The following is a 17,767-nucleotide window of genomic DNA, read 5'->3' as shown; positions in this document are numbered from 1 at the left end:
CACAAAGTCTGTAATATTCACTCTCCGGCCCTTTACAAAAAGAGGTTGATGAACTGTGCTCTGAGATTCTAGCATTAGTTTGCACATACATTATAAAAATAATATACTATTTTGCCAGTTGTAGAATTGTAAAATGTTTATGGTGTATTGGTTGTTAATCTTTTACACTGTATTTTTTTAAAATTTGCTTTAAAACTTAAAAATTTACCATATTGTCAAAATAATACCTAGTTTCATTTTCTATAATTATTTTTGTCTAATTCCTGGGTTCAGATACATAACATGTCCGGACATTATTCTGAACTGATTTGCTTTATCTTTCTTGAAGCCTATAGGTGAAATTTCAAATGTGGATATAAGGTAATATTGCTCAAGGAAAAATTATTTTTGTTTGCTTATTTTCAACACTAGTCTTGACTGATTTTTTCCTCACTGCTATCCTCATCTATACAAATAAAGTCAGAATACTCAAAACTTTACATAAAGCTTATAGAAAAGAATGTAGCATTAATTTACATCAAGTCCAATAGTTTTAGTGTCTTAAATTTGTTTTTCTTTTGTCTAGTTCTGATTAATGAATAAAACTGGAAAATTTATTTATTTGAAACTTTTAGCCCAAGACCACAACAAACTCTACAAATTGTTTCTAAGCTTATTTCCAAAAGAAAAAAAAATAATAAAAGATAAAAAAAACCTCTGCTCCTATTTTTCCCCTCAAACAAAGAATGTCATAATTACAGGTTCTGAAGCTCTTAATAATTATTTATCATTAATTGTGACAAGGATGAATGCTGGAATGTGAGTAATAAAGGAATGTATAGATGTTTAAGTTACTGGTAAGTGACTTCAGTTTTATAGTACCCATTTAAAAGTAAAGAAAGACGATAGATTTCTTAAGTGTGGGAAACTGAAGCTATCTAGAACCACATATTTTAAGTCATCTTTGATATTATGTTAAACATTAGCTTTTTTTTTTTTTTTTTTTTTTTGCCCCATGGCGAAAAGTTGAGAAATTGGGCAAAATATAGGGACAGAAGGTAGAGAACAGGGCCCTTTCCACCTCTGTCACATCTCTTCTATGTCACAGCAACTATTAAAATGCTCCAGTCTACAAAATCTTTAGCACAAGATTTTATTCAATGACCAACAGGTTATATGTGCATCCATTAATTCAGAGAAATCAGATTGTATAATTTTAAAAAATCAACTCCTATTTTTTTCAGGGCCAATATCTATTTTGAGAGGGATAGAAGAATTTTGACAGGGCAGTGATGTTGCTGTGAATATTTCTTTTAAAAAGTTTCCAGATAGTTTTCTGAACTCTGTAGTTTGGAATGAATTTGCCCTGGGGCCTCAGAATCACACTGACAGTCCCTCTTCTTTACCAAAAAGAACATCTCAGCTCACCCACATGTCAACACTTCTGTGCTCTACATTTAAAAAATATCCTTTTACATTTAATTCTTCAAGCACCTCTCATTTCTTTTCACGTGTTACATTTTTCTTCATCATTTTGAAAAGGTAAAAAAAAATATAGGACGTTTGTGTCACCTAAAAACACAAGGAATTAGTAACTAACACTTTAAAAAATGGTCTAAATGCTAAATTAATTTAAAACAAAAAAATCCGTGCATGTGGAAACTACCCTTTAAAGATGGTAATGCATGCTGAGAGAATAGATTTCAACAGTGCAGCAATGCGAGAGCGTGTAGAGTTGCTACCAGTTCACCTGTTTTGTCCCCTCCGTTTAGAAAGCTGCATTAGAAGTGACAGCTCTAATGACAGTGGCTCTCCGGGCGGACGTGGGTGATTTAAACCATAATCCAGGAGCAATGCGACAGCTCCTGCCTACAAACGTCACCTATGTGGTTGTTCAGGCAGGTGGCTGCCTTCCCCCGGGAATGCCTCCCTCCCCACCTTTCTGTGTCTTTCTGGAAACAGAAAGTGACCATCCCAGAAGTGCTGGCCTCTCTGCACTCACAGGACTTTCTGTGCACTGCAAACTGTATAAACATTTGCCCCGCATGCTGTTTTTATTGACAAATTCTTAGTTTTGGTTTCACTTTCACTATGGTCTGACCCAATCTCAGAAATGCTGAAATTCCTCCTGGTCAGAGTAAAACCCAAAGGGACCAGGGCACCCCTTCCCGTGCCCCGGATCCTGTTCTTGCTTCTGGAAATTCCAGGCAACTGCATAACAAACCCATGGGCCTCAGCCTCCCTTACTCAGAAATCCTACATATCTGAGCTTCCTGGCTGCAGTCTGAAATAAATAACTTGCAATAAGGTCAAATTCCTGAATCTGACAGATCAAGGATAACTTTATTCTCCGGCAAATATGAAAATCAAAAGAGTCCAGAAAGAGATTCCTGGCCAGGAAAAAAAAAAAAAAATTACAATAAGCCTTTGTACCCATTTTTTAAGGAATACATCATGCCTGTGAATTATGAAAATCTCCAAGTCGACTTAAATATTTGATCGCTCCACTTTTAAGCCTTTTCACCAACTATCATCCTCGTAAGTCAGAACAGTATTTGAAGGCCTTTTTTGCTGAAGTTAGTCAAATATTAGAAGTAAAATACCTTTGTAGGCTGGAGTTGGGTTTCTAAGTGAGCATGTGCTTAAAAAAAAAAAATGCCCTGGGACCTGGGGAAAAATGAACTCCACATGAATGTATAAACAGGAAAAATAATGTGATATAGTCTGAATGTAAGTGAATCTCTACAATTTTGCAGCAAGTCGCTCTATGACAATATATATAATATGTTCACCTTTGGACAAATTTGAAATTAAAGAGACAGTGTCATTGCTCATTCCCAAACGTCAGCTCCTGGTTAAAGACAACTGAGAAGAAGCAAACATGTGGCTCTGCCATCAGGACAACACGCCAGTGACCCAGTGATGGCCAGATGGCCAGGTGGGTTGATCGCATTGGTTTTGGTCTTTCAACTTCTTTCCAGGAAATTGAGAGGTGTGACCAGTGAGGTCCACTGTTGATTCTTCTGCCACCGTCCTGCCTACCTCCTTGCTCATGGCTTAAAAACTTACCCGCACCCCAGGTTCCTGGACATCCTCGCTGCTGCAGCCGTAGTAGTCTGGAGTTTTCTCCAATTCCTGCATGTGTCCTTGTGCTCTTAGACTCTTCTCGGCGTGACAGGACGAGCACAGGGCTGCATTCCCCATGTCAGCCCCTGCTGTCCCCGTGGTGGGCTGCTCCTCGCCCGCCTCACTCTGTCCAGGGCTCCCAGGGGTACAATAGTGCAGGCAGCTCGGCAAGAGGGTCCTCGGCTCCCCTGCTCAGCCCCCCTGCATGCCCCTCACCAGTTCTCCCCATCTGCTGGCTGGCTTGTGGGTGTCACACAGAACTCAAAACCCCGGCAACTGCAAGCTGCATTCAGTGACCATTTCCAGTGCAAGCCCTGCCAGTCTATTTTTACACCTACCAGGCCAGCTATGCATGTCAATGGTGGGGGGGGAGGAGACAGACAGCAGGGGAGGGGGTGGTGGCGTTTTGTTTGTCCCCATGCAATCAGCCTGCCTCACACAGGGACACAGGTCCTGCTGTGCAAAACGTCCCTGCACTGGAGGATTTTTGTATGACTCCATGAATGCCTTTGACTCCTTTGATTCTACCCCCTCTGTCTCTGGATTCCCGCAGAATAGTAAATCTATTAATGACCCTGCTTTATCAGCACAACAGATAAGAATTATTTTTTGCAATTGCTCAAACCGAGCGGCATCCACTTGAGTTATATACGCTGCCTTTTTAATCATGACCTACAGAAAACAGTGGGCCATCCTTTTAGAATTTAATACCCAGTGGAAACGTATCAATCAAAATGGTTCATTCGACACCAGCATGGAAGGTTTGGTTTTTATAAATTATGCAGTTATTCATTATTATGCCACATGAGAGCACAACATTTTGGATTCATTTATCATTCTTTTTAATTTTTGGTGTTTTGGAAATATTTCCCAAACTTTGCAAAAAATAATCAAGATGGCTTTTCAACACCATGCAATCATTCAAATCATACTGTGGATTTTTGAAGGAAATTGTTTCCCACTGAGATGAACACAGCAAATATACAGTAAGTTTATGAAGCCAATTATGATAAAAATCAAGGCCTTATTATAGACTATCGTGGATTAAACTTATTTGCTCTAGTAGGGTTTTCTCTAAAGCTATACATATATAAAATTATGTGAATATTAGTCCTGTCCTTCCTCATTTGTTATGTGTTTCATATGTGCATATGTTTGTCTTTCAGATGGTTTTAAACCACTCAACACAGAGTCTAGAGATTTGTATCATCCATCCACATGTTATACATTAAATATTAAATGTTTCAAAAATGTTTTGAACTGGAAGCAATCATTGGAAGAACACAGGCAGTGAAAGATATTTTGAAATGAACTATATCACATTTGATGGATTACCATTCATTTTTCCACTTTGTCATTATTTCTTTAAAAACTAAAAATAATTTTAAAAAAAAAGACTAAAAATAGAATTCCTGAAATCCTCTTCTCAGATCTGAGTTCCCAGAGCCCTACACACTAAAATCTGAGAGTGGCATTTTTAGATGGTGGCTTTCCATGGGGCCCCATGCTGCAATCCAGTTCTGAATAACTCTTCATTCCAGAGTTTATGAGCCTTGAGTTTGCCTCTTCCTATAAAGATCCGACCCCACACTCCAATTTCTGAGAGGCTTCACCACTATTGAGCAAAATTATTTTAACTTCTCAGCCACAGGTGATGGATGGCATCTTTTAAAACCATTTTTTTTTTTAAATTACTAACTGAACCAACAGTATTGTGACAATAATGGGCAGGGAACACATGATTTCCCCATTCATGTTAAAGAGGTGCAGAACCCAAACATCTTAAATAGTAAAGCTTTCAGCAAAATTGTCCCTAAAAACAAGTCTTTGATATCAGTAACAAGATTAGACTATTGGCTAGAATGTATCAAACAAAGCCTTTCATATTGCCTGAATAATTTCATGCAGACTGAACTAATTCATCGTAATATGTAATTTCTCATCAAAGGTTCCACATCCTTGAACCACGCATTGTAGGAATTAAGTTAGCTATGATGTTTAACGATGTGTTTACAAACTCTGCTGGAAGGATGAGGTTTTAACTTTCCTGTCTTTTTCTCTAAGGTTCTTAGAGCCTAGAGAAGGTCTATACCCCACAAAGTCTTCTAATGGGCCCTTCTTCTTGAATATATATGAACTATTTTATTCAGAATAGAAACACACACAAAAAGAATATAAACCAAGATTTTTTTCCAGTTGTTGAAAGAGGCGCCCTTTTCCCCTCACTTTTAGAATTTGTTAACTATTTTTAAAACGTAAAGATTCAACATTCAACGGAATCTTTACTATAGAATGACACAACTTAAAACACCGGATGCAAATCCTAAAAATTATCTTTAACCCCTCCACTTCATTCTGGAGCTGAGATCTGAAACTCTGTACTTGCAGGTGGAAAAGAACTATTTAACTGCTCCAGATTAGGGAGCGGTCCCTAGGTGCTAGATGCATGATTTTGTTGGGCTTTCACAGCATGACTTGGTCCCTGGCATCTTTCTGTCTCATTAATACATCAGCCATTCCACTGCCGAGCTTGGCATGTGCTACTCCTCCAGCCAAGCATGCATGTTCACTGTCTCCTTCAAAGCTCGTTTAAAAATATACTTTCTCTTGCAAGTCTTCATTACACCTGTGTTAGTCCCTTAATTTGTTCTAATATCTTTTGGAATAGGGGTGGGAGGACTATCCATTCTCATTCTTTTACATGATAAACTCGGTCTCTCTCAAAGACCTCACAGATCTAACCATGCACATTGGCATTAAATGTTTGTGAAGTAAATGAATAAAAGGCAGCCACAGATACAAGCACAATTCATAATACTTAACCGAACTACACTGACCTAAACCTCTCTTTTTTGCATAGTGATGGTCACAGATTTAATAATTTTGAATACCTTTAAGCGTGACAAATCTTTAATTTCATTTCCAGATTTGCCATAAAGACCCTTTTTAGTCTTTGAAAAAAGATTAACCAATGGGAGTGACTTTTCCTAGAAGAGAAATTATAGTGCTTTTTAAAGAAAGAAAACAACACGGAGAGCACGAACCAAAAAAGTAACATGCTGACAGCTCTTGGAAGACACTTTTTCTAAATGTTTCGCCATGAGTTTTCTTCTACCCCTCTCTCTTTTCTTCATCTCAGGGAAATATTCTCATTCTCTCCCCAATAAAGAAACTTCCTGCTTGTTGAATATAAAATCCATATTCCCATTCATTAGGGCTGCCCCAAATATACCACATAGGGATCCCTAAACCCTGCTGCTGAAACCTAGTGCCCAAACCAAAATGGGCAAAGGAAAGACAAAAACAAACCCCCAGTGCTCCTGTGATGGCTGAAATTTCCCATTCTCTGCCTGAACAGATTTAATCAACCTGGAAGATATTAGAGCTATGAAAATGGAATTTCCAATGAACACCTTCCTCTTTGTGAACCCTCCAAGCTTTGCCAATGGATCTGATACTTTCTAATCAAATACAAAGACGTGAAGTGTTTGCAGAAGCTAAAACATTTCTAATTCTATCTCCTAGTGGTTAACACCCAAAAGCTTAGGTGATGCTATAATCTATATACTACTTAACATTTTGTCAAGGAAGGCAAAGGTAGCAGATCCTGTGCAGCACTGTGCCTTAATGACACGCTCTCTAGACAGCTGTGATGTCTGTGGATATCTGACAAGGGAAAAGCTGTCTGCCAGGCCAGAACAATGTCATTACTGTTCCTCAAAAATTCTTCAAAGTCAATAGGGCAAATGACTCAGAAAGCAAATATTTGCATGTTTGACCACACTTCGAGCAGGAGACTTGAATTTGATACAAGACTTAGAACGTGACATTCAAAGCCCCCATGATGTGACACATTTGCAGTATCTTCTAAAATTCCCAGGCACTTTTAACGTTCTTATTCCATCTGTGTCGCTGTGTTTCAAATCCACCCTAAGAGAAAAGTGATTAAAGACAGAGAGCAAAGGCTGGATTCTCAGCTGTAGTCTGAGAGTCGCTGCTGAGTTCTCTATGACAGCAAATCTGAAAATCATTCACTGCAGTTTCACATTTCACCTTGTAAATAAGAAGTCATGATTACCAAACCATCAGGAAACTAACACCTTAGAAAATAAATAATTGTCTCAGTTCTATAACTTAACCTAACGAGTTAGATCACAGCAGCCGAAGTGAAGTTTTGAAGAGACCTCTCAGGTAGGAGTCACTAATTTCAGGTTTTGGTTCTGCCACCAATGCACCTGTGTGAACTTGTTCAATCTTTACCAAATCTGGGCTTCCGTTTTCTCTTTGTTAAAACTAAGGGGGTTATATTGCTAGATCTCTTCCAGTTCTGAAGTTTTTCTGCTTCTATGACACAGAACTTGTAATATTCGAACACACACCTAACACGAGGTGGTAGTTAACTGAACATCTATTCAGTCCATTCCCATGGGGAAAAGGGATAAAAGTTACTTGGTATCTTGCATCCTGGTCTCTGGTTGTACAGACTGGCTTTGTTCAGTAGTGTTTCCCGGTAGACCAACAATGAAGATACAAGAACCATTGTGACAATAGGACACACTCTTTGTTGGTAACCTGGAGCACCTTGGAAAGGAGTTTGGTACCATTTCCAAGGTGAGGACCATTTTACTCTTGCTCCATCCTTCCCGAATTTTAGCCCCGTTGATAAACTCGACACTCTTTGGAAACCACACTCAAACACACCTTTCCACAACTTCTAATTGTAAAAGAACTTTCCCCTGGAAACAGTCTTACTCTCCCAAATCGACTTTGCAGAACAGTTTTATAGGACTTTGTAAGACAAGTCTTTGCAAATCAGCTACATAAGCCAGTCTTATTTTCCCTCAAATGTTTTGATTAATTTATTCTTAAAGGGCAAGTGCTATTAAAAATATAGAAAAAAATAGTTTGCCACAAGTCATTAAAGTGGCAAAACAGAATGTTTCACTACGAATGATAGAATTTAATTTTTTTCTCTCCTCCAAGTTGTAAGAGTTATTTGAGAATATCCACATATGAGTTAAAAACGTAATGTAGAGTCTCTCTTAATCTAAGCTATCATGTGCAAAGAAAACTTTTCTAGCATGGTACTTAGTTAACTCTTTGTATTTTTGAGATCATTGTTAGTATGTAAGATTTATATTACCTTTGCTGAATTTATAAATCTGCTCAGATTAGTATCTGTCCTTCTACCCCTCACCCTTTTTTTTTTACCATGATAGCTATAATTCAAGACTATTTCAGTCCAATGTATTTATCTAATTAAACTAATGTTTAGTTATTCGTAATGCATGCAAAATTCTTGACGCCCACGTAATCACATAACACCAAGGACAAGTTCTTTTGACTTTGGGAACTACTGACCTGTGGAAATCAAACTAGAACATTCTGCACAGTAAGACAGGCAGCATGCTATTTTCTTCTATGTTTGGATACATTCGATCCAATTTATTTGACTACAAGTTAAACACATAACGACTTTTACCAGTTGAATCTGTTATATAACTGGTCAATCAGGAAAACCATTGCGTAATTTATGGATCCACACTAGATTCTCTGTATGAACACGTGGTCTCACTTTTCTAATTGAGGTCAGTCTAAGTGACTTTTACTGTTATGCTTTCTACAAAGTAATCCAAATGAATATTGCCAAGCTATCCGTGTGTCCACAGACATCAATTAACCAATTTAATTTTACCTCCCTCCCAGCTTCCATTTTCATTCCAGACTGCTGCCTCTTGACTCCTGGTACATAAAAGACAACATTCTTTAATAAGCAGTGCTAACAACTTACAAAGTTTTCTAAAGGCTCCTCTACACAATGCCCAAAACCAAGTGGGCACTCAATAAATGTCGTCGACTGACATTAGAGGACTACGAGGCAAGAAGTGTAGGGTGTCCAAAGCAAGCCTCAAGGGCCATTTGACTACTTCTATGTTCCGTCACATTGAACTGGACTTTGAAATGCAACATGAATAAAACAATGGAGCCATTGTGCACGCCCACTTTTTCTGAAGAAAAATATGTGTGTCCATACTTCTCAGAAAACGGTCAACTACCAAAGCAGGGGGCTCCCCACAAGATTTCTTTGAAGAGAGGGTCAAGTGATTAAAACAAAAAAGCAAGAAGAGGGCCCCCTTACAACATGGCTTTATAGTTATTTTTTGAAAGCCAAGTTCATGTTTTAGTTTACGAACATTTCTGGTAAATTTCCAGCTGTGAACCAGAGAGACAGCTGATAGAGATATTCTGAAAAGTACTCAGTTAAGATGATTTTAAAATGAATGGTGCACAGCATAACTTATTGATCAGTTTATGGGAAAGTCTGGCACCCAAAGTGACAACATTCTCAGAAGGGGTGACTGGGGGGAGGCTGGGGAGGAGGCTGAACAGCTATGCTCTATATGTTGCGTGCTACGGTTGTCCAGAACCATCTGTCAAAGAGACTCACATGCCACAGCAGTTAGACACAGTTCTTGAGCATCTAGACAAGACAAACAGGAGTATTGTACTGATGAGAATTCATAATCAACCTCCCCAAATAATGTCTTACTATTAAGCAAACTCCACAACTAAGCTCAAATGAATCATCCACGACTAAGACTAGCAAATAAATATCCATACTTCTCATTTCTCACTTCACTTCGTAGTTGGCCACTGCATTCCTTTGCAAGCTCACAGGCATCAAGCTACATACATTTATATGCTCAGTGTGTACATTTGCACTAGAGATCCTAGAGAAATAACAACTTTTCAGAAACTTTCTGGGCTACGACACAGAATATTGGGGTTTAAATGTTTCGATACGTTTGTCATCACCAAAAGATTGCTTCAACCGTAAAACAGAGCCCAGGTTTATGGAATCCTATACTCAAATATTTTAATCTATTGGTCTCAAAGTACTTTAAAATCATAATTTCCCCCCAAAATGCACACACCCAACATTTAAAATCTAGCAAGAGACATAAACATTTAAAATGCACTATAGCAGCCAGGCATTGGTAAATCAAGAACAAATTTAAGTTCAAACTAAATCTCTAATTCTGGCCCAAACTGGAGTGATATGAGTATTTATTTTAGAATTACCAATTCAACTTGATTTATTATGAGGGTGGTAACTGGTTTTCTTGCAGTATGTTAAAACATTGAATTGAGTAGCTTCTTCCAGTTGTGCTGCATTTACTTTAGTGAGTGATTGGTTGTAAAGTATCGTTTTTCTTAAAAAATGGTATGTTGAGTGTACATTTAATCAAAAACAGTTGCACTACAACTGTGGAATGACAGACTAAATTTATTTTATGTATGAATTTATAAATTTATATTTTCATTTATGAAAACATAGAGCTCCAATAAGAATCTGAATTTCATTGTCCAACTGATAACTCACTTGGGCTCCCTTTCAAGATCTCTCTAGAGCAAATTTATTCTACGCACCTTAAAGTATAAAGAATTGTTTATAATCCTTCATATATTATTCAGACTGAAATAAATAGCCTGATGATACATCATTTCTTCTCCCTGGAAAATGGAAGAATTATTTTTAAGTTTTCGATGATGTCCTATTTTTGTTTTGGAAACAGAATCACTTTATAGGCCATCAAAACCTCTGGAATATGATCATAAAGATATTCTAAAATCAATATTGTTAATTTATTCTTCTAAAATTATATCAATGTGGTCTTATGTCCTCTGAGCACCAATACTATTAGCTATATGCTGTTATAGGATGAATATTGGACAGGGGACTATCAGCTGCATTTTGTATTTTAGCACTCTCATCTGTACAGTAACGAACTACAGTAAACACACTCCTATGCTAATGTCTGTGTGTGTTTAATCTTTAGAGTTAGTCGTTTATAAATCATGCTACAAGGTCAATATATGATTTATCTTTTCTACCAGAAGATAAGGGAGGAAGAAAGAAGAAAGGAAGGAGGGGAGAGAGGGAGGCAAGGAAAGAGGAAGGAAGGAATGTAAATATGATAAGAAAATGCAGATCTATCTCTAAAAATTAAGTTTTTTTTTCCTTTAAGAGCAATTATTAAAGAATTATTTTTTTCCCTTAGAGACAGAGTCTCGCTGTGTTGCCCAGCCTGGAGTGCAGTGGCATCATCATAGCTTACAGCAACCTCAAACTCCTGGCCTCAAGTGATCCTCCTGCCTCAGCCTCCCGAGTAGCTGGGACTACAGGCACACACCATCATGCTCAGCTAATTTTTTTTCAATGTAGTTTTGTAGAGACAGGGTCTCGCTATGTAGCCCAGGCTGGTCTTGAACTCCTGGCCTCAAGCAGTCCTCCCTCCTTGGCCTCCCGAAATACTGGGATTACAGGCAGAAGCCACCATTCCTGGCCAAAAGAATAGTTTTAAGAAAAATGTTTTTCCTTTCTATTAGCTCTTTAAAGTTAGTATTTAAACATTCTCAGTGCTTTTCTAAGTCAGTAAAGAATCTCTCCCTTAAGCCAAAGTCCTCATCAAACCTGATCCCGGCCCCGTGTCTTTCGGCTCAGCCCTACACCCTCACCGCCCAAGCTGGAAACCTCGAAGTGCCTGGCATTCCCTGTACCTCACACCTAGTCCTGCAAACCCTACTTCCCTCTGCTACTGTTTTAGGTCAGCAATTCATTTCCTGACTGGATGACTCTCACCGCCCTCCTAAACTGTCCCCTGGTTCTAGCTGGGCTCTCTTTCCACCTATTCTCCCCGCTGTAGGCAGAGAGATCTTTCCAGAGCATTCCAGATCTTTCCTGGGTGGGCTACTCCCTATGATCTTCACAGTACGAACCCAAATCTTTAACGTGGTGAAGAGCCCTGTGTGATCTGACCCTCCTCCCCTCCCCCGGTCTTCATAATCATAACCTCATCTTTGCCTTTCCTCTCTTGCAGATTCTTCTGGACTTTTATGAATATCTAAATCCTCCATCTGGATCACTTTCCTCCTCCTCTCCTTGGGCAGCGAAGCACCAGGGATTGCTGCTCTGCACCGCAGTGGTCTGTTTAGGTCATGCATCCCATAATATCTACTCAGCACTACAGGCAGACCCAAACACAGCATTTAAATAAAAAGAGGCAAGCGTGTAATATTACTGATGCACACAGAGAAATGCTTCCGCGAGTTTCCAAGAAGGGCAACCTGCAGGCATTGTATCCAATGACTGTTAAATGCGTTTTAATTTCCTTCGCATTACTGTTCTGTCAGTTCTTGTAGGATCGTTCCTTCGGAGGTTGGATTTGGTCAGATGAAATGGTCCAGGCACCGAATCACGTGGGTAAGCATGCAAATCCGAGGAGGAATGGAAAGAACAAATGCCAACGGCAGCGGCAGCAATAGCAGCGACAACCCCAGAAGATGGTTTTAGGTCCAGGTAAGACTACGGATGACGCATGTTTATTTCAGGGTGTATGTACATCTGGTTATAAAACACATGGAGAGTGATCACTGCTAATGCCAGAGAAACACGATTTTTCTCTAAAGGTACAAAAGGATTACTCTTGCAATAAGTGTCTACACACACACACACACACAGCTCTGCGGTTTGGCTATCGTGGGCCTCTAAGGTATTTTATAGGCTGGGTGCAGTGGCTCACGCCTGTAATCTCAGCACTCTGGGAGGCCGAGGCAGGAGGATCGCTCGAGGTCAGGAGTTCGAGACCAGCCTGAGCAAGAGGGAGACCCCGTCTCTACTAAAAATAGAAAGAAATTAGCTGGACAACTAAAAATATATAGAGAAAAAATTAGCCGGGCATGGTGGTGCATGCCTGTAGTCCCAGCTACTCGGGAGGCTGGGGCAGGAGGATCGCTTGAGCCCAGGAGGTTGAGGTTGCTGTGAGCGAGGCTGACACCACGGCACTCACTCTAGCCCAGGTGACAGAGTGAGACTCTGTCAAAAAAAAAAAAAAAAGGTATTATATGTAGTGAAAACTTCTTCTCATTCCATTCTTTCCACCTGCAGAGCTGTTCTGTGTTCTTTTATTATCGGTTCTCTTTTTCCCCACTGATGGATGTCAACAGAGTCCTGCCCTGACCCCTCATCCTCCTCACAGCCACCACCTGTGTGGCCTCCACCTTCACTGATGTCACCTCTAGTCTATGACACGCATGTCCTGTTTCTCCTCTCCACTGTTTTTCTTTTTTCCAAATGTATCTTTACTTCTAACACATCTTACCTTCAAAGTCAATGCTAATCTTTTATACACAACAATCACCAATAATCAGCAACTCACAAATGCACAAGTACCTCCCAGTTATCAGTGGACACTAAGTACTCATAGAAAAGACAGTCGTTTCCAGCTTGGGTTCATGACCCACAGCAAGTGGAATCTTCATGCTTTGCCACCATCGGACATCGGTCATTTAGGTATCTGCTCTCGGCAGTAACTACCCCTCCTGAAGAAATGAGCACCATAAAAATTCACTCTTGTCCTTTTTGATGACACTTCTAATGTTTGAAATTAGAATTTCCCAGTTGTAAATGTCTACAGCTATCAAATTATTCCTGGCTTCCTATTCTGACAGCTCAGACTCTATGGCAAAGTTCTAACCTGATTTTGTCAGATGAAACACCAAAGGTCATGTTCCATTTGGTGGACAAAGAAGTGTGTCATGACAATTTAATTTTATCCTAAATTCTTCCCAAAAAAAGAATAATCAATAAGAGTGAATATAATTTTCATTAACCACTGACATTTTAAAATGTCAATTTTACTAAAATATGCCCTTTCTATTTTAACAGCGTTCGATTTTAGCTGATCTGAGGATCAAATGTTAAAGACCATGTCTTACAAGGTGTTTTTCTTCTCTTTGTTCTAGAACCTGATACCGTTCAGTTTATTATTAGTCTGCATTAAGAAAAGGGAAGATGGATCTTTCTATGGTGTAAAGTTATCCTACAGGTCTTTGACCTCATTGTTCAGCAGAGCCAAAGTGACCTTCAAAGACCTTTACATTCTGCCCACCTTTTTGTATTTGTAGTCAGTGATACATCAGTAGCCTTCTTTTCTCATTACGTTTTTATTTGTGGTCTTGGGTTCTCTCTGCGGTTGCAGTGAAAAAAAAAAAAAAACTTTCAGGAAATTTCAGTGCTATTTCCACTTGCAGTTTAATAAACTGACTCCAAAGTCACCAACCATATGACACTTTGGGTTGGGGGCCAACCCCGTCACCTCTCTTCCAATCTAATGAGGTTTCTGTTGAAACATCTAGGACTTAGACATCTGTTTTGATGCTATTTTGATAGTTGGAGATGCGAGTAGTATGCATGGTTTGAGCACTTGCTCTAACCATTCTGTCCTTCTCCTTTCTATGATCTTACTACTGGAGACCTTACTGGAGTGTAAACCACATGACAATTCTTAAAAGACTCCCCCCATTCTGTTTGCTCTGTTCCTTGGAAAGTTAGAAACGTTTTCGTGGTATCTTAATGTTATAAAGTCTCCATCACAGCTACTTTTCTTTACAGCATTTTAAGGTCAGTTGCAGAAGTACAGATACAAGCTGTCCAGAGTCGTATCTCTTTCTTCCTCCTTAAACCTCAACATTTTCCACTGGACAGACGGGAGCTACAATCCTTCCTACCTCATGGTATTGCAGAGAAGATTAAATATGTTGCCGCATCTCGAATACTTAAGACAGTGCCTGGTACACAGCATTGCTCAGGAAGTTAGCTTTGATTATTCTTCCATGATTTATTCTTTTTTTCTCCTTTGGAATCAGATTGCTACAAATTTTATTTATCATCTGTTCTACAACTTAATTTTAAAATACTACGAAATCAGATACTGTGTCGTGATACAGACCAGCATGGTTAGAGAAAAGGCTCGGGCTGTGAACGCCAACATCTGGGGTCTGTCTGTCACTTAAGGTATTTGTCAGATTTTGGGAAAAATGAATTAATCTTTCCACGTATCATTCTCCTCACCTGAAAAATGAGGTTAAACATATCTACGTCATCATGAGAATTAAATGATATTGATATAATAAATAACTTCAAAAAACCAAGTAGAGAGTCTACATGCTCTTATTTCCCTCTGCATTAGTTTCCCTTGCCTGGGTCCCTGGGTACAGTCCACCTGCTGTCTCCATTCGTCCCTAATTTCAGAACAAAAAGGTCAAACCTTCTCAGGCTTCGCCTAGTGGTGACTCACAGTGAAGTTCCTCCTGATCCCTATCTTGCCAACCATTTAGGAACAAGTCCTCATACTTTCACCTCTATCTAGGGACAACCAACGATTAACTCACCCCCAAAGTATAACTCCATTTTCCTCTTCATGTTGTCCCTGGAGAGGATTAGCTCTGACTTCTAAATCTGGCCACAACTCTAGTGCCCCTCTCCCGCTGGAGGGCTGCCATGAACAGGGTTGGGGGAAGTACAGCTCCCAAGATATATTCGTCATGACATTTTTTCCCAGATTGAACTTTGTCTTGTAATCAGTATCAGTGGGTGGTACCATGTTGACCAAGAACAGGCTCCTCTTTGCTTGATTTGCAAGTATGGATGGGTGGTGGATACTCCGGTGCTTCACCCCACCTGTTGGAGTGAAAACCCCAATGTTGACTGTTTCCTACATCGTGGATGGGGCGATTATGTGACAGGATTCCTGGCACGTCCTGCGGGGGCCCCATGTGACCTTCTCTAGACCCATTCCTTCACCCCACCCGCAGGTCTAAGGGCAGATCCCAAATGCTCCTAGAAGAGCCATGGATCTCATGAGCTGCCTGGCTAGGAAGCCACCAATATGCTTCAGGCTACAGTTCCAGGGTACAAAGGAGCTCTGCGGAAGGATCCTACACTTGGCATTTCAGTACTTTCTAACTCACAAAAATTTTTTTTTTCAATTTCACAGACTTATAAAAATGATCCATCCCTTAGCTAAATCTTCTCACAATGATCATTCATTCCCTGAAGTGCATTTGAAGCACACACTACGGTAAGACCACAACACCATAACTTGAATATGTTGAAAACTTTGCAGGGGGTGGGGAAGTGAAGGGAGAGACGTTATCAAAACATACATAAAAGAAAATAAAATTTTGAGGAATATACAGAATGTAGATAAATATGTCCATATACATCATACTGTAAGGACAGAATTTCAAGGATAGGTTTTCTCAAAGAAGAACCTACTCCAAAATGAGCTAATTAGAAAAAAAACAAACCTCCAATCAAGTCACGTTACAGGTTATGGTCTGATAATTGTGACATCTCAGAATAGTATTCTATTTTTTTTCTCTTCCATAGTAAAGACATTTTCCTAGTCGATTTTACTACTCTGTTGGTCAAACTCTTGACCCATACACTCCGTGGCATCAAATGATCATTGAGCTCTAAGAGGAAAGGGAAGAAGAAAAAAGCCTTTGAACCCTTAAGCCTTGTGTCTATACATTTCACTTATATCTTGCCCGGGTGTGTTTTTCTTCCTGAAACTTCTATGGAAACGCAAGTGGTTTCACGCAGAGAGAAAATTGCTTCTTCAGGATATGCAGAATCACAAAAATCCCATTTAAATCTACTGTGCTTTCATGTGCAGGAATGGCAGGGGGTTTTAACTCAGTTACAACATACTGCTTGCTGCAAGGCACTTGGGCTTTTGGTGTTCTGTTCTGTTTTTTTTCCACTGGAGAGTCTTTAAAATGCGCTGACACGCCACACTCACTCAGACTGCTTGCAAGTCTAAATGGGCTTCATGCTTTTATGCTTTGTTTTACATTTGTGTTCCAATAACGTGCATGCTTTTTAGCAGCTGGAAACGGAGAGAAAGTTAAACATATCAGGGGGCTGAAAGTTGTCTAAATCATCGGAACATTGTTATGTCCGACAGGGAATGGAACCTAGATTTCAACCCAGGCCAACGAGATGCCTGTGTCACTGGAGTGTACAGATAACTCATCACGGGGGCTTGAGTGACATGCATCAGAGTGGAAAAGAGAGAGAACAAGGAAAGTTACAGAGTTTGGCTATGCTCTAGGGCAGGTAAACGTGCCACAAAGAGGCACTGAGTGTCAACAAGGTTCAAGGTTAAGGGAAAAGGAAAACAGTGCAAATAGGAATTAGGATGGAGGGCTGCCAGCCTAATGTAGCAGGCTTCATGTATCCCGGAAGTAAATTTCCAGTCCTGCAAGGACTAGGAAATTTGTTTTAAAACCAGCAAAAGGCTGGGCGAGGTGGCTCACGCCTGTAATCCTAGCACTCTGGGAGGCCGAGGCGGGCAGATTGTTTGAGCTCAGGAGTTCAAGACCAGCCTGAGCAAGAGCGAGACCCCATCTCTACTAAAAATAGAAAGAAATTATATGAACAGCTAAAAATATATATAGAAAAAATTAGCCGGGCATGGTGGCGCATGCCTGTAGTCCCAGCTACTTGGGAGGCTGAGATGGGAGGATTGCTTGAGCCCAGGAGTTTGAGGTTGAGTAGGATATAGTTTATAGAATTATTAATTAAAAGCGTTTATAGCTCTTAAACATTAGTGTAACTTTCCATTGCAAACACAGTGCATTAACATTTAAGTATTAATGGTACAAAGGAAGAAAAAAAAATTTCTCCGGAAAATTTTTTGTCCCGTGCTTCATAACATCTTTAACTTCCTTCTTCCTTTACAAAATTGAAAATAGCTTGTTCACAAAAAGTTAAAAATTCTGGTTCTATTTTATTCTGAAATAATTGTTTAGG

General features: G+C 39.5%; 1 protein-coding gene across 4 annotated transcripts in view; it reads right to left on the bottom strand.

Moving 5' to 3' along the window:
- The window catches only part of ANK2 (ankyrin 2), a 396,857-nt gene that overhangs the window by 174,080 nt on the left and 205,010 nt on the right, over window positions 1-17,767 (bottom strand). For 2 of the 4 annotated variants that reach the window (XM_045537497.1, XM_045537498.1), the window contains exon 1: window positions 3,049-3,429. The exons of the other annotated variants lie outside the window; for them this stretch is intronic. In XM_045537497.1, coding sequence (XP_045393453.1) covers window positions 3,049-3,183 — 135 coding nt within the window. In that variant the 5' untranslated portion in view covers window positions 3,184-3,429. Of the gene's footprint in view, window positions 1-3,048; window positions 3,430-17,767 lie in introns of those variants that run through there. 4 annotated transcript variants of the gene reach the window in all.

Source organism: Lemur catta, chromosome 26 (assembly GCF_020740605.2).
Source record: "Lemur catta isolate mLemCat1 chromosome 26, mLemCat1.pri, whole genome shotgun sequence".
NCBI lineage: Eukaryota > Metazoa > Chordata > Mammalia > Primates > Lemuridae > Lemur > Lemur catta.
Note: the sequence above shows the minus strand (reverse complement) of the source record. Positions and strands in the feature narration are given on the sequence as shown.